We start from the raw sequence: 25,808 nt of genomic DNA, 5'->3' as shown, positions 1-25,808 counted from the left end.
CCATCCAGACATGTCTGCAAACAGTTTTCTGAAGGTGTTCACTGGGAAGGTCTGTTCTGAAGGTCACCTTTCAGTTTGAGGGACTCCAGAGAGACTCCAGTTTGAATCAGCATAGCAGAGACAGTACAGGCGACTGAAAGAAAAAGAGCTGCTACAGGACAACCCATTTTCACTGGAGCTCCCCACATACGTAATGGCAGGATGTAATCATCCCCCTGCAATCACAAAACAAGTCAAGAGCATGCATCTAGGTTAGACACATGGACTAAGCATGTCAGAGTCTTCAGATTGAAAAGATTTCCAGTTTACATTAAGAGCCACGTCCATCATTTTGCCTCTGCTCAACTCCCATTACCTGCTGGGTGACATGGCAGCCATCATACTTAGCAACGAGGAACACCTCTCTGCGTGCCCTCTTCACCGAGACGCCACAGTGGGCAGGCACGTCAGATAACGCCACTGGGTTCTTGCCATCTATGAAACATAAAGCTTTGCTGTACACCACAGAAGAGGAACACACACACACGTCCCATTTAGGTTGCCCAGTCCAGCCCAGCCATGCTTCAAGACCACGCTCAGCTCTTGTATGCAAGAAAGCTGATTATGGCCCCCAGACACCGAACACATAGGGATTAGGGAAGAGCTAGGCCCACCCTAAGGCTGGGTAGAAGCAAACATTTTATGTAGTTACAGTCTCAAGTAGCTTTAGCTAGTCTTCGTTACCATGTCTGGCTCAAACTAATCATCATCCTGGGCCTTAACACTTGGCATGAGAAGCAGGCCTGAAGAGGTTTCCAATACCTTTGGAGATCAAGCATCTTCAAGCCTGTTAAAACCGCTTTACATTCGATACTGGAACCAGCTTTTCATGCTTAACCATTACTTGACTTGGTGCAGCAGCTGTTTTACAGATAACTGGACTAAGTCCTCACCTCTCTCGACCATGAGGTCAGGTACTCGCTTTCCCAGCATCCTCAGAGTCATAGAGTCGTTATCACACCGCACAGTGGGCTTCAATTGGTGGAGTTTTAGCCTAGTAAGCTGGTATCCCACTGACACACACACACACACACAAGAGAAGTCATACTAATATTAGCTAGGAGAACAAGGAAAGACCTCTGAAGCTGCTGGTTTTGTTCTTCTGTTGGAATTTTGCCAAATGAAGATAGACAATTAAATTCTGGAGTATTCCTTCAAACTTAACCTTCTGCCTCAGGCTGATCAGCTTGGTATCCATCAGGATGTCCTGCAGCTCCATCATCTTGGGTTTTATTTGCCTGGTCGCCTACAAACAGCGTGCCAGGTCGGATCACGCGCTCCTGGGTCTTTCTAGGAATCGTGTCTAGACAAGATGCTGTTGAGCTCAGCGTTGCTGTGACGACGATCAGGAGATGGAGTTTGTCTCTCGTCCACATTTTCACGTTGTTGTTTTTTTTATTTAATGTGTTGCACCTCTCGATACAAAACAAGGCCATAGACATATAAGCCTGCTGAGACTAAGTTCGACCATTCGAGTCAGAATATATGGTGCAGTTATCAGATTCACCTGTAACCAATTACTGTGCATTACATTAGCCACTGATATGCTAATTATTACACCTCCATGCTTGAGCTGAGTGTGTGGATCCTGGCTAGGAACCCCTATCCTGAGGAGAATGGTGTTCATCCAAGTGACCTGATCATGGGGTTGTTAAACGGTAGCCAAATAAAACATGAGGGACGTGAAACGGCTGTTGTGGTTAGCTCTAGGTGCCATCAGTCAGTTTTGGCCATATGTGCTGCCCCCTGCTGGAAGACGATGGAAGTAGCCTCTTTACCACCAGACGACTGTAAACAGCAGCTCGTCGTTTCTTCTGCATGAAGAGCATCCTGGGGGAGTTTGCCTCCAGTTTACTGCAGTAACAGCCTCTACTCTTCTGGGAAGTCTTTACAGTAGATGTTGGAACACTGCAGTGAGGATTGTATTGCATTCAGACTATAGTTTCTGGAATGCTACAATGCTGATCACTGGTCAGCCAACACCAGGCTTGCAGAAATTAGCTTAGGCCAGCATGGAATTCATGCCCATGCTGGTCCATGTGGTATTACTTTTTCAGCAGGGTGGGGTCAGATACTGATGTTGGATGATTAGCCACTCCAGTTCCTCCCAAAGGAAATTTGGATGGTGCTCTGTCATTCCAGAGAACACTGTTCCAGTGCTTCACAGCCTAATGCTGATAGGGGGCCTTCATGCCCCTCTAGCCGATTGATCAGATGGCCCAACACAGTACTTGACTTTGCATGCACTAAGCCAACCCTAATATAAGATTCCTGATTGTATATAAAGCCTATGTTTTTTACTTTCCATTTTATGAAGAAAGTGCAACCGGTGCTGTTACAACCAAGCTGAATGTAACTGAATGTAGAAGATTTTCAAGGTAAGTAAAGGTAAACCGATGTAGACATACACTTACTTACTTGCTTTTAGTCTGTTTTAGGGTGGAAAGCATCCGACTTAGATATACACTCCTGTTTAAAAGAGTTTACTTGTCATAAAAATGCTTTTTTTATATACAGTAATACATTTTACATGAAGATTTAAATATAATATTATAAAGGAAATCATCTTTTTTTATTGAATAATTAGTATTTCTAGAACATCATGAATTTATAAACTGGTTAATCATATACTGGAATGCTTTTTTTGCAGTATATCACTTTTTTGCACTTATTTAACGTCTATTCACTAAAATATTGGCACTGATTATTTGAACACGGTGAAGTTGTGTAGGACCATCATTGTTATAATACAATAATGATTTTATATTTAATATTTATTTATTATTAATGATTTATATTTTTCTTTAGCAACTAAAGCAAAACATAATAGTCATAAAAATGGTGTAGCTCTAAATATATATTCCAATAGTGTCTGTAAAGATATGCTCAAACACCGGATATCCAGTAAATAGATGTATGACACTACATTTACATTACATTTGTACTTAAATTTACACTAAATTCCACCACAAATAGGTTGAAAGAAAACATTTATTAAGCTCTGCTGTCAACTTTGGTCACAAAAAAGTGTGGGAATTAAGAACAAAAAAACATTTTTTTCGTAAAGTGCTTGTTAAACATGTTAGTCTCACACTATGGAGGTATGTACATTGATAAAATTAAATTTTTACACAATTATGCTTGTATGAAGATCACTGTTGACTATCAACTTTAACACAAATCAATCTGGGAATTGAGAAAAGAATGTACCTAATAAAGTGCTCTTAAAACATTGTGGGATGTATATACATTGGTAGAATTGCACAGTAACCTAGAATTGATTCGTCAGTACTCAGTCAGTACTACATTAGTATTTGCATACATGATCTTCATGGTTTGGATATGAAACAAACTAGCAGTTCAGAGATTAGTGATATCATCACCACTAATTATGCTGATCCAGTCACCATCTTCGTTAACAGCTGGTATTGCAGAATTTCTCTCCCACAGCCTGCTCTCACTGGTAATGTCCGGCGGAAGGAAGGTTTCTGGATCCAGCACTGCCAACTCGGGTTGCTGCGCCATCCTGAAGCGCTGGGGAGAGATGGGGCTTGAGCCTGCGTCCAGAGCCCATCTGTAAGCTATGTGGGTGGGTGTCGTTTGTGTTGCAAAATCACTACCAGAAGCTGCTGTGGACGCCTCACTCTGGGTCCAGGAAGGAGGCGGAGGGGTAAAGAGGCTCCCCATGCTCCCCAAAAGGTGGCCAAAATGCAAGGCGTTGTCAATGCTTCGTCTAAGTTCGATTGGAGAGGGAGGACATAAGTCAAACTCGATTAAAGACAAGACACAGTCACGCTCTTGCCATTCCAGACCATTAGACCACCGAGGAGCTGACTGAGAGTCATAGTTGTTGTTACTATAAGCTCTATGACTTGTACTGTTAGCATGGCTGTCCTTCATGCTAGCACTTACAGGACCTTCAAAGTTCTCAATCACCAAATTCCTGATATCTGCTCTAGATTGCTGGTACCCTGCCCAGTTATTAGGCAACAGATCAGCCCAGGCATTTTCTTGTCTTCCCCAAGGTTTTGCCTGCAGGCACTTCAACACTCTGTGCCAGCAGGAAGCCAGTGTTTTCTTCTCAGATCTTCCACCAGCCCCTTGAGCTTGATCTCCTCTCTTATGCCCTCCTCTAGGCCTCCAGAAGGCTCGTGATCCCAGCAACAGCATTGAAAAGCTCCAGGACAGCTCCAGCAGGCGTGCCCAGAATTGCCCGAGCCACCAACCCCAGCCGAACCGGCGCCAGTCTCCGAGGAGCCCGTACATCCAGAGCAGGCCATGGATCTGTAGAGTGCAACACAGCACGCCCAGCAGGGCACAAACGATTAGAACCCGCCTGGCACGCTCCTCAACACGCTTGTAGGCCCCCCATCTAGGGATAGGGGTTCTGGCAGCCGGCCTAAGTGGAGGCAGAGCCCGGAAGAGGATTCCCAAACAGAGCGGAAGACCCCAGCAGATGGAGAGCGTCTGAAGCATTAAGGGTAGCGCTGGGGACAGGGTGTGGGACAGAAGATCAGCCACCAGAAGGGAAGCACAATGCAAAGTGGCTAGCCCCCCAGCTACATGAGGACGCTGAAGAGCAGGAGCCAGGAGGTTCAGCCGTGTTCCTTTCAATGCAAGCAGAGCTAGGGTGACCTGTGCCCACAGCAGAAGGGCAAGAGGTAGGTTGTACAGTGCCGCGAGGACCGGACGGGGCAGGACACGCCTCGTACCGTATGGGTCGACCACAAACTGAACAAATCTGAGCAAACCTGCCAGTAGCAGCAAAGCATTTGCCAGAGTGAGGGCTTCACAAAAGGGTTGGCATATGCCAGATCCACCAATCAAACCCCAGAAAGCTCCGCCCACCACTAACAAGAAGAAGACAGCAGAACCAAAGACGTGAAGCTCCCAGGCAAATGCCAGGGTGCGACGCAAATCCTCCCACTGCAGGAGAGTGCCATTGGGGCTGGTGGGAAACACACAAGGGCCTAAACCAAGCGCACATGGACCTGAGGCATCAGACAGGCCTTTGTCTGTGATCGGCCCGAATATCCCTCCAAACCATCTTGACTTGTCATCATCTGAAATGAGAGAGAGAGAGAGAGAGAGAGAGAGAGAGAGATATTTAGAACTAATTCCTCAAATATAGTTGATCAGCTATATTAATTATGATTAATAATAGATTACTTACTGTACTGACCTCTACCTTTCTGCCCACCTGATTCTGTTGATTGATTGGTGGAGGATAAGGACACTAGAGATGTCTGGGAACCAGAAACAGTCCCCTCAGTTGTCCTGTTAGCTGAAACATAGACAAACTCCATGTCTTTAGGTGGCGACTGGTCAGCAATAGACTGGAGTTCAGAACTGGAGGTGCTCCCTAAGGCCTGAATTCCAGCAGTGGAGCTTGCTGTAAATGTGCGCTGTTTTCCCTCTGGGGCTTCTTCAAACTTTTCTGTATAGCTGATTCCCTTGTCATGTAAAAAGCCATCAAGAGCTGGGACGTCTACAAGCATACTAATGGTAGTCATTTCTTTATCCATAGCTGCTGCTACTGTTGAGCTGTTGGTGTTGTTTTTATTCATAGCTGCTGTGCTGTGAGCAGGTGTAGCAGACTGAGCAGGCAACGTGGACACGGATTGCGGAAAGCCGGGTTCGTTTCTTTTCATTATCATCATATCCTGATCATCATCATGGATAATCCCCTGCATGAGCCTTTGTGGAACAGCGGGGAGAGGAGGGGGGTCTGTTGCACTGTCCTCCAAATCTCGCTCCTCCTCACCACTTAGGACAAACATGTTCATCTCCAACACACCAGCAGATGGTGCTCTACCTCTGGTTGCCTCTGCGTTCTCTCTAAGACCACTTCCATCTCCAGAGCCATCAGTGGGGCCTGTGTTTAGCTGAAGAGGCAGTGACAAGTCTCTGGAGGGCCCATCAACTCCTCTTTCAGTCCAAGTTGAAAGCTGAACTGGGACAGGAGCTTGTTGATTGTCTTGAGTGGTGCTGGAGGCCAGGCCTGACTTATGTTGACCCAAGGACGTCTTTAAGTCTGAGCTACCTGCTGTTCCAACAAATGCAACAGCAGCTTGCTGGAGCAGAGACAATCCTAACACCAGAGCCAGAAGCCAAGCTGTTGGGCTCTGGGAGTTTCTGAAAGCAGCCATATCCTATGGAAGCCAGGATAAGTGAAGAGGCACAGTATATGAGTAGGGAATATACAGTAAATTGACTTCAGAATTATTTGTGGACATGGTCAATGTAAGAAGCAGGGATATAGCATTTATTAAAAGATTCTTAAGTGGTTCTTGGCTTGGATGCATGGTTCTAGGTACATCAGTTTAAAAGAAAAGTGCCAAATTTGGTTGTTTGTGAGTATAAAGAACCTTTCTGAAGATTAAAGAACTTCCACAGTAATGTAAATGTTTTAGGCAGAGCACTTATGTTGGTCTAGAACCTCAAAATGGTCTTAACACCTCAAAATAAAACAAATCATGATTCTTCTAAAGGTTCTGCTATGGCTTCGCTCAAGGAACCCTTTATGGCACCTTTTTTTAAGAGTGCAGATCTTTATACGGAGGTTCTTCAAACTTTAGAAAGGTTCTTCACACTCATACATCATCATTTGCAGCTGTTTCTTCAAAGAACCAAGTATTAAAAGGATCTTTGGGGAACCAAAAGTGGTTCTTCTATGGCATTGTTGCAAAAACAAAAACCTTTGGCACCTATTTTGTTAAAAAAAAGTGTCTGTGTGAAACTTTAACATCAGAGCTGAGGCTATTCCAGCTCATCCTAGTAAAATTGACCAAGAACAGTGGTGCTGAGCTTTAGCCGAAGACATAGACAAAATTCCTAGACAGAAAACCTGAGTCAACCCTTATCAACACTTGTACTCACCTGAGGATCTGACAGCTGCTCCGACAGTCCCTGAGAGTTGCAGACCTCTTCAAATTGTAGACAGATTCTGATCTGTTCGTAAAATCAGACACCGAGTGAAGCCTGAATATGACATGTCACTGCCTCGGTCTCTGCACTGATGCTTAGATTGAAGTCCCTCTGACGTTGTGCCGTAATCTTTCCACCATCTGGTTCATGTTTTGTGAGATCAGTGCCCTAGAACCAGCTTCTGCAATGTAGGTTAGTAATCGTCAGGTGCTGCAGCAATACTCAATAATCATTTCAAGAGAGCTATACGATCCTGGAGCTGCAATGGATGGAGAGTTGTAGTGTCCAACAAAGGCAGGCATTGTCCCGTTGTGTTGTTTTCCTTATCACTTGCTTTCTGATCTGCTCACAGCTGCAGAGAGCTAATCTGCTCAGTTTAAAGGATTTCTTTAAGACTATTAGCTTTGCACTTCACCAGCCTGTTTGCACATCATGACAAAGCACTGACTCTGGAATTATTGTGACCTGTGTCAGTTCTTATATTATATCTGTTTGGTTGCAGATATGCTGTCTTACTGTAGGTGCCCTACAGGGGTGTGGCTACTGTACATTATTTACATGGTCCTGTGGTGTCCTGACCATAAACGGCAAACAGGGTGAAAGGAGGCTAACAAAGCATGCAGAGAAACAGATGAACTACAGTCTGTAATTATTAATTAAAAATAGAGCTACAGAGTGCTCCTATATAGTGAGTGGAGCTGATAGAATGGCCCCAGTTCATTCCACACCAGAGGTGGTCATAATATTCTGATATGATTATTTTAATAATGTACAGTAGCCACACTTCTGAAGGCCACCTAGGCACCGGGAGCTGCACAAAGTGGGTTAATGGCCTAGCAATTGCACACAAGACCAAGATCACTATGCACAATGCCAAGCGTCAGCTTTAGTGGTGTGAGTCTGATGGGCCAGTCTGGGTTTGGTGGATTCCAGGAAGATACTGGAACCTATTACTGGTGGAGTGTTGGTGGAGGAGGAATCATTTTCAGGTTTTTCAGTGTGTAACCAACTTTGTGGATAAAAACTGTCTGGGAAAGAAGGTACCGCGGCATCCGGTCCAACACGACCAGACTCTGCAATAGCTTCTTCCCCCAAGCCATCAGACTTCTCAACTCAACTCAACTTCTGAACTGATGTCTTTTCTGTTTCTCTCTCTCTCTCTCTCTCTCTCTCTCTCTCTCTCTCTCCAACCATTTACCCCAGATAAAATGGGAAGCATGTTTGCACAAGCATTTGCACTAATAACTTTACTACCTCACTGGACTCAATATTTATTACACACTGCATAATTTGCACACTACCGCCAATTATTTATTATTCTCTGTCTGTACTGTATTGTGTTGCACTTGTGTTCTGTATGCACTGTGTCTATGTTGCACCATGGTCCTGGAGGAACGTGGTTTCGTTTCACTGTGAACTCTGTATGTAGTTGAAATGACCATAAAACCCACTTGACTTGACTTGACTTTTGTACTGTATCGTGACTGTGCTCCATGAAAACATGGTATTAATGCTATTAATAAGGACACATTCAAATCTAATGTATGCCACTGCTGGTGTTCTCACAATAACAGACCTCTTGGGACTAAAAACATATTTAAATATGTTGTTTTTTTTTGGGTTTTTTTTGGCTCACTATATAATATAGCAGGTGGTGTATTTTTTTTAAGTGGGTAACCCCAATAAAAACCTCCATGAGGTAGACTGGGGTTCAGATCCTTACCCATGGATGACCACCGACGAGAGGCCTAATGCTGCATTTTGCCTGCCTCTGTTTAAACCGTAGGAAAGAAAGAGTGTCTCCTATTTGACTCTGAGCTACCACACCATGTAGGACACTGGGGTTCGATTCCCAGTCTGGGTGACTATGCTGTGCTACACCAATAAGAGTCCTCAGGCAAGACTCCTAACACATCGCTGTAATACGAGTAACCTTGTAAGTCACTCTGGATAAGAGTGTCAACTAAATACCATAAATGTAAATAAATGTAATGTACAAATACATTATATACAGAGTTTTCCAAAAAGGAGGTTTAAAAGGAACCCCTTAGTATTAAGCTGTAGCCTATCTGTAGCACATCTATGCTATGCTATCTATGTCCGAAATCAGCAGTGAGACGTAAACAGGGCCGTATACAGTACAAAACTGAAACTTTGAGATAGTTCTGCATACACGGTTGTCACATTAGATGTGTCTTGTGTGAATGAAGTGTAATTAGACTAATAAAGGAATTAGTACATTAGTAAATGCTTTGGTGGTGAGCTAAAATACTACAGGCTCAACTTTCATACACTTCTGCTTGACAAAATTTCTGGCTGGGGTCATTGTAGGGTTAAGGGATAGACCGTGGGAATTAACTCTTTCGTAGGCCACGCTGCTTATACGGAGTGCACTTGCATTACACAAATCCGTCGGTCCACCTTAAGAGCTCAGCCAGGCAGCGTTTTGCAGCGCGAGCAGGGGGAGGCCCTCACACACACATGCCTAGCGCTTTAAGGCGGACTGGAGCAAATACAGCCCCACTTAAAGGCACATGCACACCAAAATTAGGCTAAACGGCGCACTTTGGGGAATCACATACAAATGGGAAATTACAAAACCTACAGATTAGGACAGTTTAATGCGTGAATATTGAAGACAGCTGCTGCTTTATAGGCCAAATGTTAACCGTATTCATATTATGCTTCTCATGCAGCTGCTGAACGGATGCAAATGATGCAGAAGAAACCACCGACCGATACTGATAATAGTAATAGTTATAATAGACAGAATACAACCGAATATGAAGCGAATACTATAAAATAGTACAAACCACTAAAAATAAACAACCCAATAATAATGCACAGCCCGTATCTACTTATATCTATTAATACTTCCGGCCACTGAAATCTCATGCCAGTGATATTATCTCAGGGCAACGAATAAATAAGATATAAACTAAAAGTGCTGATTATTTCGGGATGTGAGTGAGTGAGTGAGTGTGTGAGTGTGTGTGTTTTGAGCAGCAGTGCAGCCTGAAGAGGGAGCTGCAGCCCCTTCCCCGCCTCCACTGAAGCGGCGCTCTCCGAACACGCCAGTCCGGGGTCCCGCACTTTCACAGGAGGCCTACTTCCGTCAGCCCGCCGCTCTTAAAAAGATAGATTTGTTTTAAAAAATAGATCTAAAAAATATATTTAGGGCTTTTTCCCCCGAACGAGCGACCCGGGAACCGCGTTTCTCCGTTTCCTAACACGGTAGGAGTTTCTGCAGGCGAGCCGGCGGCGCGGTTTAATGGTGTGGGTTAATGTGCGGCTACAACAAGCAACACGTCACGTCATTTATTTGGTATTGTTTGCTGCTCCTAAATAAGAGAAAAAGGAGCTTTTGGCTCGGTTCTAGCTCCGTATCTCCAGACAGATACAGGCCACATGTGCGGTGTAAGGATTATATCTGGGCTTTGGTGGGGATTTGTTTTTTGAACGGCGTGTTTTGGCGGAAATTGGCTTTGGTATTATTTAAGGTAGCATGGCAAGATGCGCGGCCGAGCTGCCTGTGCTAGCCAGCCTGCTAACCGAAATGTGGGTGCCAGTTTGAAGCAGTTTGATCTATTTTATTCATGATTAAAGCATTAATTTCCACATTATAAATGAATTCCCGAGGCTTGTGGACTGACTGAGATTTTATTCACAAGCATAGCCAGCTAACGTTAGCCTACAGGCTAGCTAGGTTGCTAATACGGCAGCACTAGTTAGCTGTAGCATAGCATAGCATAGCTAGCTGCTTTGTAGCGTTGCCTTGTCGACCACGGGCAACTAGCTAATATATATAGCTAGCTAAGGGGCCGTGTACGTTATTAGAGGTGTATTTCTATTTATTACCTGCATATAAAGAAAGAAAGGCGATTATATTAAAAGTTATGCGTTTTTAACATTAGTCTTTCGATCGGTTCGTGCAGCCAGGCAGGGGATGCCCTAATGTGAAGGGAAGCTGGAGAGCTCTCCAAGAGTTCTCCAAGATTCGGCTGGATCTCAAATGTCTCCTTGTTCCCTATATAGTGTGCTACAATAGGTCATGAAATAATTGCCTTGGTGCATCCAAATAATCCATGGTTTGTCCAGTGAGGCATTGTGTAGGATTCAGTATGCTAGCTAGCTGCATATACGTGCACCGCATAGGTCAATACACACCTCTACATAGCTACTGTTTACCCACCCTAATACTTTTGGGGGTCTTACTAATGCACCTAAATAGTTCACACAAGTAGTGCAACTTTTTAGTGCACTACAGTGTTAGTTACATAAGGGCACGACCGACCTGTCCAATAAAGAATCATGTGGGTTCAGATTTGGCCAAAAAAAGACTCCAAAGATTGGTCCAAAGTGCAGCACGGTTGGTGTCTGACCTCTTTCCCTGCCCTGTCTGCTCCTGCTTTGGTCCTGTTAAAGGCTGCGTTCATCTTAAAAAAGCAAACCTAGGGGCTAGTTTGTTTGTGCATGGTATTCTGCACTGTGCATGTAGTTATGTAGTATAGGCTACATAGGCATGACAGATGGAGGTGACTGTGGTTATCTTTAGTAGAATATTCCATAGCAGTGTTGCGTGATAAGGCTTGTCAGGGAATAACAGATGATGCAGCGGAAGGGTGGTCCGCTGTGAGATGGGGAAAATGACATTACTGAGGTTGCATACTATTCTTAACCCGTGACAGATCAGTGGAGCTACTTGTAAGACTGTCTGAATGATCACTCGGTGGTCCCGTCTCTTTTTTTTGCTTTTATCGTTTCATGGCTTTGCCTCAATACTATGGTTTGCTGGTGTATACATGTCATAACACTGGTTTTTCTATTATTATTATTGTTATTATTATTATTATTTTGTATTTTTTCTCTAGGCTTCTGTCAGTGCAAGGTGGATTGACCTGTCATGAATGAGCCGATCGAAGGCGGTGCGATCTCGTTCGACGAGTATGTGCGTCAGAAGGCGCGGACTGTGCCTCAGCACCGCATGAAGGAGTTTCTGGAGTCGCTGGCCACCAAAGGTCCTGAAGTCCTGCAGGAGTTCAGCCAGCAGACCAGTGGCACTACCACCACCATGGTTTACCAACAGGGGGCCAACTGCATCTACACTGACAGCACAGAGGTGGCAGGGTCATTGCTGGAGCTGGCGTGCCCGGTGAGAAGGAAAAAAAAAAAGTGATTTAGCCTAATTCCTTTGAAAGAGGCACACTGGGCTGCTCTGCAAAGCCAAAGGTGATGATCTTGACTGTGTGTTTTGTGCAGGTGCAGGTGACGTCTGCACAGATCTCGCCACAGCTGGCCGCAGCTGTGCAGCAGGCGTCTGAGCAGCAGATTCAAGTACAGGTCAGATTGCCTTTCTTTGGCTTGTGCGTTCACAAACTTTCTATGCACCAGTGCTCAGAGAGTGCGTTTGAGTATTTAATGTACTGTTGCTGTTCTAGTGTGTTGTGATTTCTGGGTGTGGTATGAGCACAGCAGTGTAAACTGTGGCTGTATAATTATATGCAATATTTTAAAGTACATACAGTCTCCTCTAACAGTATTGGATAACATCAGTCAAGTTGTTCAACACATCTAGATATCTTCAATTCTACTGTCGTGTTCATATTTTGATCTTAAGTGCAGTGTCATCAACTACTAGCCAAAAAATAATTATAAATGGACTTTGCTAATACTAATACTTTTGGATGTGACTGTATCTGCTGATGCTGATACGTAAGCATTTATAAAATGTAGGAGAATTGACAGTTACAGTTGTTATTTTGGAATGGTTACTAATGCAGTATAATGGATAAAATGGAGACCTGTACCTCTAGCACCTCACCTTGCGCTTCTAGACAACAATAAATACATCCTAGAGGTGAAGTCTTGATCAGATCTAAACTAAATCTGGTACCATGCATTTCTAAGGTTTCTCTTTCTCATGCTCACATTTTCTCTTTTCCTTCCCCAGGTACAGATCCAAGGTGAGCAGGGTCAGACGGTTGGTCAGGTGCTGCAGGTGGCGTCTCCTACCCAGCAGCACCTACAAGGAGTCACTACAACACAGCTGGTGCAGCAGGGAGAGCTTACAGAGGAACAGCAACAACAGGTACAGCATACAAACTATACAAATGTGTGTAGATTTAATGGGAGAACAAATACAGCATTGCTGCTGTTTCTTGAAGGCCCTTTTTGTTGAACTTGACCTCACATGAGCTTCTAGACACTTGCTCATATACCTAAGCATTGTGGATGTACATTGCACATGGCATAATCACACTAATGTAAAAACATAAATAAATACAATGTATGCAAGTAAAATGTGCATAATCTGTATCAGCTCCAGGCACAGCTGGTGGCAGCGGTAGCCGGAGGTCAGCAGATCCAGATCCAGACAGTGGAGGCGCTGTCTCCCCCACAGCAACAGGGTTCTCCTCGCGAGGCAGAGCGCCGACCAGGAGCCTCGCCAGCCGTCCTGCAGCCGGCCAAGAAGCGCAAAGTGGATGTCCCCACCGTGGTGTCATACTCGTTACCCCAGGGCCAACAGCTGGCCACAGTACTGGCCATCCCACAGGGCCAACAACAGGGCTACCTGTCGCTCCGGCCTGATCTGCTGACTGTGGACAGCACTCACCTGTACAGCGCCACCGGCACCATCACGGGCCCGGCTGGAGAAACATGGACCATCCCGGTGTATTCGGCCCCGCAGCAGCAGGGTGTGGCCCACATCGCTATCCCACAAGAGGCCTACAGCACAGTGCAGGTGCAGGCCTCACCTGTCTCGCAGGATAAAGATAAGGACAAGATGGTGGCTCAGGCAGCTGGTGCGGTTGCTGTGCCCGTGTCTGGTGCCGGAGTGACCACACAGGAGGAAGTGGTGCACTCACTCTTTCCAGCACAGTTTATGAATGGAAACATCCACATCCCAGTAGCGGTACAAACCGTAGGGGGAGGGTACTCGGGCACCACCCAGGCACTGCACATATGGGACCCCCAGCAGCAGCAGCACGGCCAGGAAGCTGAGGCTCAGGAACAACAGCTTCATCTACAGGTTAGTCTGTGCTGCATGGGCGTGGATTAGAAGCTGGGGTGTGTTGATGGAAAATGTGTATTTGGGCGGTCCTTGTAAACTGGTTAAATTCTGCGCTTATCACAAGGAAGTTGGCTGACCGTGCCAAATCCAAGTGATAAACATGGCTAATTTACATGTTACCAACAGACCAAGCTGTGTATATATGTCAGTCTCTTAGACATTTACAGCAATTCTCACTGAGGGGGAGCAGAAATCAGTGGATATGTTTTGTCACATGTAACCTTTACCAGTTTACCAGCTCAGTCTACTATTTTTATTAATTGAATGCACTGGTAGGAATGTAACTTTGGATAAAATATATATATTGTGGTATTGCAAAATGTGACCCGTGCATCTCAGATGTGTGATGTTATGCAGGTGCATTATTTGATCAGTTCCCAAAACGTCTTTCTGCCTCCCTGCATTATAATTAGTAGATTATGCAACAGTGAAGGTAAATAGTCATTCTCATTGGGAATTGAGTTGTGGGCACCCTTATAATTCAGTGCTCTTGGACATCCACCACAGTTCCAAGTTTTGCACTAGCTCTAATGCAACTTACCTGGACCAAATAAAGATTGTCTTTAGAATTCATGAATTATCTATATAACGCTTCAGTTAGAGTTTGAGGTAAAACATAGACAAGTGATGTTACATTGATGGAACTGACGAGCTGTTTTCTAGGATTGGGAGTGTCCAGGCATAGTTCAAGCATGGTGTTCAACCTTTTAAACATTGAAAAAATCAGAATAAGGTTTCATTGTTGTTGTTCTGGAAGTTTACCCAATGTGTTTTCCCTCATAAAAGGCAAGTTGCTTACTTACCCTGAAAGAAAACTAAGGCCTTCACTGACCCCTCATTTGTTCCCTCCCTCTCTCCCTCCTTAGGCAGAGGCAGAGCCACAAGCTGAAGCCCCTCCTGAGTTGCTCCTTCCAAACACTCTAAAACCAGAAGAAGGTCTAGAGATTTGGAGGCTTTGGGTACAGCGCAAAAACGCAGAGCTCGACAAGAACGAACAGAACAAACTTGCACCGATCGGCCGTGAGTGAACAATGAATCCCTGCTTATTATGTTGTCTTCTCTTGAAGACCATAATCAAAAATGCTCAGTACAAATTTGAATGTTTATTTGTATTATTATTATTATTATTATTATTGTTGTTGTTCCTTGTAGGGCGTCAACCCCTGCGTTTCCGAGAGGACCTCATCTCCAGCTCTGTGGCTGAGCTCAATGTGGCTCTAGCCCTGATGACCCAGGAGGCTCGTGGCTTAGAGGGGGAGCTGTTTGAACCTGATGCGCTTTATTACATCTTCTTATGCATACAGAAGGTGTGTTGTCTGTGCCTTGTCCCCTTTTTCCCCTTTCTTCTTTTTATTTAAAAATAGCACTTTTTGATTTGTCGATGTGTGATTTCATTTTTTTGTTGTAGTACATGTTTGAGAACAGCAGAGTGGACGACATTTTTTCGGATCAGTACTACACTCGCTTCTCCCAGTGCTTACACAAAATACTGGAAGAGTGGAGGCCAAGTATCCACCCATTAGGTAAGTAGTGCATAAGAAATCGGGCATGCGTTGTAGGTGTGCTGAAAGAAATGCTGGTTAGAAGACCAAAAGCATCTTATCACTGCATCATCAGACTGGAAGTCCCAGTAGTTTCAATGTGGTGGATCTGTATGGCTTCTTGGTAACCTTTAGGTCAGTAATCTATGGTTCTTTGCTTTTCATTTCAGGTTATATTATCCCCAGTCATGTGGCCGAGGAGATGTTGTGGGAGTGTAAACAGCTAGGAGCACATTCTCCTTCTACTCTACTCACTACGCTAATGTACTTCAACACCAAGTAAGTTATTGTGTCTTTCACATCCATTTTTCTCAATTTCCTATGACCCAACACTAGCCAGACCGCATAGTACTGGTTTGAATAATGGCGGACCACTGCAGAACTTGGGCTAAAGGCAGCTGTCTCTTTTCTAGGTACTTTCACCTGACCACGGTGGAGCAGCATATGAAAGTGGCCTTCTCCAAAGTGCTCAGACACACCAAGAAGAACCCAGCCAATCCGAAAGACAAGAGCACCAGCATCCGCTACCTGAAGGGTGTAGGCTCCCATCATGTTGGTCAGAAAGGTGTGAAACTTCTGAAGGTCTTAAGCTCTTGTGTTTGGGTTCTTCTTTCTTACTAAAGCTCTTATTTATTGTGTATTTTGGTTTTCCTGTGCTCAAAATGGATGGGTCTTGTTCACCAACCATTCTTAAGATATTTTTTTCTTAAAACCCGCTTTACAGTTTTCTGATGTTTACCAGTGTTTTCTTATTTGGGATTTGTTCAGTTTACAAGAATTCAAGAGGTGCATCATTATAAGAGCATAGCTGTGAATAATTTAAATGTGTGCTGCTTTATACTGTATGTTTCATATTTATCACAGTTATTGCCATTTTGCTTTTTACTATATCAATAATTTATAAACATGTACATATTTTAATTTTCTATTTGTTTTAAATATTAGTGTTTATGCTTACATGAATGATTGCAACTGTAACAAGTATTTCTGATTCTGATAATTCAGTGGTTAAAAACACATCATGGATCTGATGTAAACGTAGGGACAAGTCTTGGGGAATGAGATTGGGGGGGAAATTGGGGAATGAGGCCCGCATAATTATACCCAACATCAATTTTTTTTTGGGCTCTTTGATTCATAGTGACGGATGACATGTATGCGGAGCAAGCTGAGGATCCAGATAACCCACTTCGATGCCCCATCAAACTCTACGACTTTTACCTCTTTAAATCGTAAGCCTCCTCCCATTCAGTGGTTGTCTATCTATACACATGCTTTTTTTTATATGGCTCATCTTTTTTTTTTTGTGACATAAGACTTGAATCAGAGTGTTTAAATAAGCCTTCTTTATTTGATTTTATGCATTAAGGCATGCGTTTGACATGTGATCATTTGTTAAAATGTCTTTTGTGGTGAGCGGGTTTGGATTTGAGATGGTCCCGCATCTCTAAATGTATTCTCCTTTCTCTCTCTCTCTCCCCCTCTGTGCTTGTGATGCTCAGCCCTCAGACTGCCAAAGGCCGGAACGACACTTATTACCTGACGCCAGAGCCTGTCGTGGCCCCGAACAGCCCCATATGGTACTCGACTCAGCCAATCACGAGCGAGCAACTGGAACACATGCTCACACGCATCATGATGGTGCGGGAAATCCAGGAAATAATCTCCATCGCACAGGCCAACATCCAGTGAGGGAGTACGAGGAAGGAGAAGGAGATGGCGAAAGCAAAGTCCGTTTCTGCCACCAAGCTCCTCCGTCCTCGCAGCTTCTCTATGGCCCAGTCGCTCACGCGCTAAAAGGAGGGAACTCTAGTGGCCATTGCTGTCTCCTTGCGCTCTGTATCTACTCATGAGCTAAAGAGGAACACCGCCAGTGGTACGTGGGCCGTTTCTCAGAGGAGGCAACATCTAAAATTTTATAAGTTCTCTACGTATGCTCCATAAAGTAGTGTTTTGAATAGCTGCACGGTCTCTGTTGTGAAAGGACTTCTCAAAACTCTTTACCGAAGGGGCAGAATGAATTCAAGCATCTGCCAATCAAGAGTGTTTGACGAATGGCTGACCCAAAAGGCAAGCATTAATGTAATGGGCTTGGTATATTTGCTGGTATACCAACTGATGTATTTAGCCAGGCATCCTTTTTTCCTCCCACCCCTTTGTTGTCTGTTCAGAATAATGTACAGTTCCAGAAAATGGTCCTGAGTTCACAGATTGCAATAACATGGTAGTTATGTAAAGTACTTCATTGGCCATTTTCAACACAATAGGGTCCTGATTAGTGAGATTTTTTTTAATTTTTTTTGGGCCTTCTTAGGTTATTTGTAATTCTTCACTAAGACCATACAACCGCAATGGGAATTGCTGTATGGGCTTGATATTTTCACACTGCGGTTATAAACACACACAGCTTGCAAACAGAGATTATGATGCGACCTATTCATTTTTATACACTGACTTAATATAGCTTCCAAATGTCCTTAATTTCTTTTTTTTTTTCGTTTGCCTCCTCTGCCGGGCTGCTGCTGGAGCATGTGCAGAGCTTTATCCGAGGACTGGACTGGACTCATGAGCCTTTTTATTTCATAATAAAGACATTTACTTACTCTTTTCAAACGGTGGCCGCTGGAGTGACACAATCTAACCTCTCAACGTGTGATTTCTCTTCTCTCGCTGTGGCTGTTGATTTATGTAGCTCCCTGTCTCACACCAACCCCTTCTTACATCACTTATTTTCTCTTTTTTTTCTTCCCCAACTCCTTGTTCATTCTTTTGTCATCGTTACTGAGAGACACGAAGAGCATGTAATGCCGACACTAGACTGGAGTCATCGCTGCAAGGCCTTAAGGGGCAGCAAAACGTGGAGCATTCGCACAAATGCGCAAAACACAGTGTCATCTTCCTCCAATCCCTTGCATTCACCACACCCACAAAGTAGGACATGGCAGGAGCACAGTCAGCACACTTTGAGGAGTGTACTCTACATGGAAAGAGACTCTGGTTCCGTTTTTGTTTTTGTTTTTATTTTTTTATATATATGCATCTATGGTAATCTGATATGTATTGTTAATATAGTGGTGCTGGAGATTGATGAATTGGAGCCTGTGTTTTCGAACATGCCTTTTGTACAGTGAGGTCCCTGTAACTGTGTGTTGCGTCTTCCTTGTCTCCTCCAGTTCTATGTTTTTTTTTTTTATGGTGAAGAACTTGGGGAAACCTCGAAAAAAGCCAAGCAACTGCATCTCCATCTAACCCAGATACACTGATCAGCCATGACCTGCTTGACAGCTGCCTGACTGGAGCTGCTAGGCTAACGTTACGCTAACAAACACTGGATTTAGACTGTTACCACCACTCAATACATGGTCAAAAATGTGTCTGTTCAAAATTAATATGGTAAAAGTCAGGGTAGGACTTGCTTTAGTCTATAAAACAAGACAAAAATTTCTACACAGAACTGAATGTGTCAGTTTAAGGTTTAAACTATCGCTTATTTTAATCACTAAGCTTTTAATAGAGGTTTAAAGTACAAAGATTATGGTGTAAGGAAACTAACCGAGTAAGTGGCAAGAGTGTTTATCATTGGAAACTAAGGAAGCACGTGATTGACTGCATCTGGGGCAAGGCAAGGCATAGTATACTTTTAGGTGGTTCTGACTCAGTTCTGCTGTATTTGTTAGTGCACAAAATATTAATATCCATATTTTGTACATTGTACTCCAGCATAGAGATGGACTTATGCTAATGTACTTTATATACAACTGCTGCCCTTCGAAGTTACTCTGCACCCAGCACAGAATTTAAACAGGAAACAGGGATCCTTATTGTCAGACTTGTTTATTTGTGTAAAAAAACAATATATATATATATGCTTTACCACACATCAACACTGGCAATTATGGTCTATGTAAAGTGTACATGACTGTATGCATGTCAGGGACTACATTTACACACAATAGTTCCAGTCAAAAGTCAATTAAGTAAGACCCAGTTTCTAAGCCCTGCTAAGTGCTCCACTCGTGCTTTAGGCTTGAAAACATCCACAGCGGTTTGTGTCCATCCTTCTACTGTGATAAGACAACTAAGAAAAAAAAGTGGGTCTGAAAGAATGTGGGTCTGATTAAGAAGCTCTTACTGGGAAACAGACAAGTAAGGAGAACCTCTGTAAATCTAACTGCTGAAGCTTCTGCTGTAATCAGAACGACGGACTGACCATCCCCTGGGTCCAAACCTTAACATTACAGAATGTATTTGGGATCTCTTGGATTGTGATGATGCTTCTGTGGTTAAGAAACACCTGGGATCGAGCATGGACACTCTTAACTTGAGAAACGGGACCAGCGTCACCCGTTTGTGGAGAAATTTTACATGCGGTCAGTCCACGTATACTGTCTGGAGATAAACGTATTCCTCCTGTAAACCCCTCACAACCTGGGCCGGCTGTGCTCATCTCTTACAGCTTCTCAGGCAACGGGATCTGCAGTCTTTTCAGAGTCATGATGAAGTATTTGGGAAGTGGGCAGGACACGTTGAGGTCACCCTGACCCTTGAACCCTGGCAGGATAATCTGTCGGGCGTGGAGGTGGAGCGGGAGGTATCGGGTTTTGCTCTGCTCCAGGTCGAGCCTCCGCAGCACACCTTCCGGCAACTTCTGCAGGCAGAAATACGAGAAACGCGTTTGGTCCTCGAGCGTGACGGTGAAGAGTCACGTCCTGAGAGAACGTTAAACTAGAGGCGAGGTGGTTGGGCTCCGGGATTGAGATCATTGGTAGAAGGAGTATCATTTGACGGTTAAGACGTGCCTCAGGCCTTGATCCTTTCGGGAAATTTAGCCCAGAGCCTGGTTTCACAGATGTGGTGTCACTCCAGAGAGTGTGCTGAACATGATACTTAAAAGCCAGAGTAAAATTCTCTTCGTTCGATACTATTTTTAATGACGAGGGCCCAGGATGCTGAATGCCGTTATACCTGCATGCAAATGTATTAAACTATGGATTCCTCAAGGGCTGGTTTCCAGCACAGCACCTGATTTAACGAATCAGCAACTGCCAGGGTTAGTGGATTTCTATGAATTGGAGAACTACCAAACATACTAAACAATACATTTTCTCATAGGCTGTGGAAGCTTTTAGGGGCCTTAAGCTGCAAAAGTCTATTTGTTTTCTAACCCTTGTTCTATTTAAAAATAGGGGTCCAACAACTAATCAACTTGATCGACTAAAATTGACGACCAAATTAGTTGGCAACTTCTTTAACAGTTGATTAGTTGGTGACGTATGTTTCTTGCACTCACTCTGAACGGTTCAGGATGCAAATAAAGCGCAGATGAATCAACAAGGTTTGACTGTAACAGTGTGAAACAGTTTTACTGCTGCTGTTACTTTCTACAGCAATAATTCCCTCAGTCTGGACTCAGAGCTGCAGTGAGAAGACTCAGACTGAGCAGCTGCCCGTCACGTGAACGGAGTGTGTGGATGAAACATGGCAACATGGCCATACATCTACTGCACTCTGGTGCGTACGAGTAGATAATCGAGGGCGAGATAGTGGGTCCAGCTAGACTGTATCAAAGTAAATGTCACTAATACAGACGTAGCAGTAACACAAAATACTTTCAAACTGAAACTAAAATGACTCAATGTCTCAAATTTGTCTCCCGTTTTTCTTTTTTGGTGTTCCGAAAAATTATGGGAAAACTAATAAAGGAAAATCTATTGGTGATACTTTGCATATCATAGATTTTCACATTTGAGAGGATTCAAAAGGCATAAAACACTATATCTCACATACCAAATATCTTATTTGGTAACTGATCGATTCATAATCTAAATAATTTTATTTAATTATTTCTGTTTAAACAATCAACAGATTATTTGACTGTGAAATTAGTTATTTGTTGCAGCCCTATTTCTTTTTTTCAGTTCAGTTTAGGAACCCTTTGTTTAGGTTGAAACACAAGATAATTCCAACTGAGGTTCAATTTCAACAATTTCTGGACAATCCATCTTAAATGTCTGAGGTTTTGAGTTGCCTACCTGGGGAGCCAGCTTGTTCCAGTTAGCGTATTTATGATCTCCCAGAATAGGGCAGCCTAAAGCCAGCGCCATGTGGACCCGCAGCTGGTGTTTCACCCCTAAAACAGACATACAGCAAACACACAGTTTAAGTATTCTTACACTCAGGTGTATTTTGCAGGGTACACCTATAATATGGGTGCACTTTTTTTAGGTTTGGCTGTGGCTGCACAATTTAACAACCCCCCCCTTTACCCCTATCTGTCGATGTACAGGCCCACCACAGGACCACCGCTGAGCAGATATTATTTGGTTAGTAGACATGGTAGTGGTATGGTAGTGTCCTGGTACTGGTTTGACCCACAGCAGAACCGCTGGTCTTTATATACACACACACACACACACACACACACACACACACACACACAAACAAACAATAATAATAATAATAATATATATAATAACTGCATTCAGCTACTTTAAATTGCACCCATTGCGGACACAGATGTACAAATGCGCGCGCACACACACACACACACACACACACACAAACACACACAAACACACACAAACACACACAAACACACACAAACACACACACACAGCTTGTCTAGTCCCTGTACAGAACTACTGCCAATAGAATATGACTCTAGAGCAGATAAACATAATAGAATAATGGACAATAGAAACAGTTACTCCAGCAAAAGCAGGATAAACTCTTTAATAGCCTTTATTTTAAAAGAAACACTAAATAAGCAGGTGTCCCAATACTTTTGTCCATATAGTAAATAACACTACAGATACACATTTAGTGATAGGTGTTCATATTAGATGTTAACTGTCCCAAATGTGAGCAAGACTGAATCTGATCTGACCTTCTGCTCTTAGAAGCTGAGAGAATAGGAAAGTACCTGTAAATGGTTGGAGCTCTACCAAGCTGCAGCTTGCACTGCTGTCCAGTACTCTGTACTGTGTGACGGCACCTTGGGCTTGTCGATGAGCTCGGACTCTGGTCAGTCCATTTCCCTCCTCGGACAGTCTGTACAGTGGACTCAGACCCATCTGAGGGAGCATTATCAAAACACATTTTCAGGTTTTTTCAGGCTTTTTTTGTTGCTTCAGAAGTTTCTTGGTCTTGTCCACAAATGTGTCCAAATGTATTTAGACATCTGTTCTAATTAGTGACTTTGTCTCCTGAAGGTGCCCTCACTGATCACACAGGTGTTCGAGGGCGGCCGCGCTCACAGCTTGGGTAATCTCCAAAGAAAAGAAATAGACTGCCAATAGAATGGGACCCTTCAGAGCTGCCCCACATGAGCCTGGGGTCACCATGCTAAATGCCATGAACCTGTTTGTGGGATATCATGAATTGGGCATCCTCAACAATCTGAAAGTACAAATCACTACCTAGCTTAAGGCCAGGTCCCCCTCAGTGCTACCAACATGGCCCACTGGGGGACTGTGACACACTGGTTCAAAGCCATTGGTTTTATTTGGAGAACATTGAACCAAGCAAAGGTTAAGGACCATTGAGTAGTTATGGTTCTACAATAAAGGTGCTTCAAAGGATTTTTTTAGGCAATGTAACAGAAAGAATCATTTTAGTATATGAGATGCAAGTCTGAAGAACCTTTAAATTAGTAAGGAACCTTTAGATCCACTTCTTTAACTCTTTAAAAGTTTCTTTATTCACACAGCTCTTAAAAAACATTTTTTATGGAACTAAAAATGGTTTTAAGGAACCCTTTACAGCATCTTTATTTTTGTGGCTCAGAGGTTAGACCTCCGGGCTATTGACGACAGGGTTGTGGGTTCAATACCCAGGCTCTGCAAGCTGCCACTGTTGGGCCCTTGAGCAAGGCCCTTCACCCTCAGCCAAATTCCATCTGTGTCCAACACAAATGGTAAATATGGTTGTCTTGTCTTGTTTTATTTGTAAGTGCATACAGAACAACTGCCTGTTTTAAAGAACCCTAAAATCAACCTCCTTGTTTAGGAGTCAAGGCCTAACCTAATCGTTGGATTACCTTGAAATGACTCTGTGGCCCGAGGACTTCCTTCTCAATGATGGGGATGTCAACCATTCCTTCAGAAGGAACAGGCACACCTACAGTGACCACCCTGTGAGACATGAAACATATGATCAATATTAATCTTCACATCTCAACTCCAATCTCAACCGGGCCAAAATGGTCCAAAACGACTTACATATACTTGCTCTCCATTTGCCGTGATTTGATGAGGCTCTGTACTCGTTCATACGCCTCCTCCGTCTTGGCCAGGAGAAGGACCCCGGTGGCATCTTTCTCCAGACTGTAACAGAGGTGCAGCTGAGACCCTCCCTGCATGCCGCTAAGGATCTTAGCCAGGACTGGCAGACTCTCTGCAATGCTGTTCCTGACGTCTCCGGAATCTGTAGAGATAACCAGCGGTTGCGGATTCTAGTAAACAGGCTTTCCCAAAGCGTAAAACACCAACGAACCAATGTTGCTAATGTCTTTACATAGAATGGACAACACTTACACACTCTTACACAACATGTCCAAAAGTTTGCAGACACCAATTTTGCCAAAATCAAAAGCATCAATAGGGAGTTTATCCCCGCCACCCCGCTTTTTACTGCTCCTACTCTTTGGTGACAGCTTTACACTGGCTCAGAGGTATTCAAATCAGGAGCTCGAATCCAGTTTCGGGTTCTGGATGACACTATGAGGCTAGTTAGCGGTGTAAACAGTTCACCTGGCTATCAGTGATCGGACAGGTGTTGGACAACAGCATCAGTGACGTGGGATAAGTAGTTCTGGATCATAAACATCACTCCAACTCATCCCAAAAGTGTTCAATAGCGGTCGATCACCCAAGAGAGTGTTTCCCAGCTGCACAACCCCACAGCTCAATACTAGGGCCTTTAACACTTTAACCCGCTAGTAAACACATGCCATTGGGCACATGGGTGACCTTGTGCTGCTTCTCCAGAGCATCTCATTCTATTGACCATGCTTTTCTATAGAGATCACGTGGGGCTAATTTAGCAATTGGAAAAAAGGTGTCTGGGTGCTTTGGGATATGCAGTGTCTGGGAAGGGGGAATATTGAAGTCAGAGATGCAGTTATTACACTGCCAAGTACTTACTGTACACAGGCACTCCATATGGCTTATTTATGGCGATCAGGTGTTGGTCCTGGTATATAAGGCTGTTAGAAAGTGCTTTTGCAAACACATTTGGATGGACAGACTGGAGCTGCTGAGTGAACTGCTTGAGCTCCGTGACTCTTCTCTGTACAGGAGACCCCGGAACCTTCGGCTAAACCAGGCGGAAGGAAGACGGAACTTGTAAGCGGAGGGACAAGACAGACCTGGAGATACAGAAGCATGAGGACTCAATAAATGTACCCAACCTTCTCTGTCGTCTTCTCTTTTTCACTTCGGAGTCTGGCCGCGATGTCTGCAGCCCTCAGTCTTCTTGTTGTGCGAGTGGCCGAGTTCTGCTCTGAAACCGTGGCGAATTTTCTACCAGTAAAAAGGAAACACGAGGGCTGTGTTTTCCTCACAGCGGCGGGATGGAGGCCTCGACTTGCCCCCACACACGGCCTCGCTAACTGCATCCTGCTCATTTTACATCTCCGACCAGGAGAAGAACAGCAGAAGAACAGCAGAAGAACGACGAAAGCAAAACAAGGACGAGATCCACAGGGTCATGTGTGGGCTTCCGAGAACGAAGCGAGGACGTGTTGCAGTTTTTCAAAATAAAAGTCCTCCGCGGTCTCAGCAAAGGCAACGTGAAACCAAATAAACACTATCCAGCCATAGTACATGTTTTTAAGGGGTTAAGTAAAAGTGTGAGTGCTGTTAAAAATTAATTTAATCAAAATTAAAAGCATGGAGTCAAAAATACACATAAAAAATAAAAAAGTAAATTTTATTTACTTAAAAAAAATACAAAACATTTTGTGATGCACTAATAATAATAATCATCATCATCATCATAATAATAATGACACTTTACATGGATGAGAAAAAAATACTATGATCATAGTCGGCCGTACTTGTCCTCACACAAAGACACATTACCATAGTTGTGGGCAATAAAAAACAAAACAAAAAAAAACATCAGTAATAATAATTTAATAGCAAACACTAACACTAATAACAAACTTGATTGGCAAGAAAAAACTGAAAAATCTCATGACTGATTAAAAAGTGGACTTAAACATTGAA

The 25,808-nt window shown here is 43.7% G+C and overlaps 2 protein-coding genes across 5 annotated transcripts; one reads left to right on the top strand and one right to left on the bottom strand.

Moving 5' to 3' along the window:
* The first annotated feature begins 10,034 nt into the window (after positions 1 to 10,034).
* LOC140542934 (transcriptional regulator QRICH1-like) lies at positions 10,035 to 18,695 on the top strand. 4 transcript variants are annotated; one of them, XR_011978161.1, is made up of 13 exons: positions 10,035 to 10,200; positions 11,838 to 12,118; positions 12,226 to 12,306; positions 12,917 to 13,054; positions 13,286 to 13,996; positions 14,905 to 15,058; positions 15,191 to 15,345; positions 15,447 to 15,561; positions 15,750 to 15,858; positions 15,993 to 16,144; positions 16,721 to 16,811; positions 17,082 to 17,455; positions 17,589 to 18,695. XR_011978161.1 is itself a non-coding variant. In XM_072665896.1 (12 exons), exons 2-12 carry the CDS (start codon positions 11,870 to 11,872, stop codon positions 17,269 to 17,271), a joined length of 2,145 nt encoding a protein of 714 aa, XP_072521997.1. In that variant the 5' UTR covers positions 10,035 to 10,200; positions 11,838 to 11,869; the 3' UTR covers positions 17,272 to 18,695. The 4 variants fall into 4 exon arrangements, 3 of the variants coding, with proteins under 3 accessions (XP_072521997.1, XP_072521999.1, XP_072521998.1); XM_072665896.1 differs by having other exon boundaries at positions 17,082 to 18,695; XM_072665898.1 differs by lacking the exon at positions 10,035 to 10,200 and adding an exon at positions 10,267 to 10,383 and having other exon boundaries at positions 17,082 to 18,695.
* A 701-nt stretch (positions 18,696 to 19,396) lies between these two features.
* Positions 19,397 to 25,313, bottom strand: rpusd4 (RNA pseudouridine synthase D4). The gene is made up of 7 exons (XM_072665899.1): positions 24,989 to 25,313; positions 24,723 to 24,894; positions 23,799 to 24,003; positions 23,618 to 23,711; positions 22,502 to 22,652; positions 21,612 to 21,709; positions 19,397 to 20,227 (listed from the first exon to the last, which is right to left on the bottom strand). Exons 1-7 carry the CDS (start codon positions 25,202 to 25,204, stop codon positions 20,030 to 20,032), a joined length of 1,134 nt encoding a protein of 377 aa, XP_072522000.1. The 5' UTR covers positions 25,205 to 25,313; the 3' UTR covers positions 19,397 to 20,029.
* Between the last annotated feature and the right edge of the window lie 495 nt (positions 25,314 to 25,808).

This window comes from Salminus brasiliensis, chromosome 21, assembly GCF_030463535.1.
Source record: "Salminus brasiliensis chromosome 21, fSalBra1.hap2, whole genome shotgun sequence".
In the NCBI taxonomy this organism is placed as follows: Eukaryota; Metazoa; Chordata; class Actinopteri; order Characiformes; family Bryconidae; genus Salminus; species Salminus brasiliensis.
This window is presented reverse-complemented; position numbering and strand designations above follow the sequence as displayed.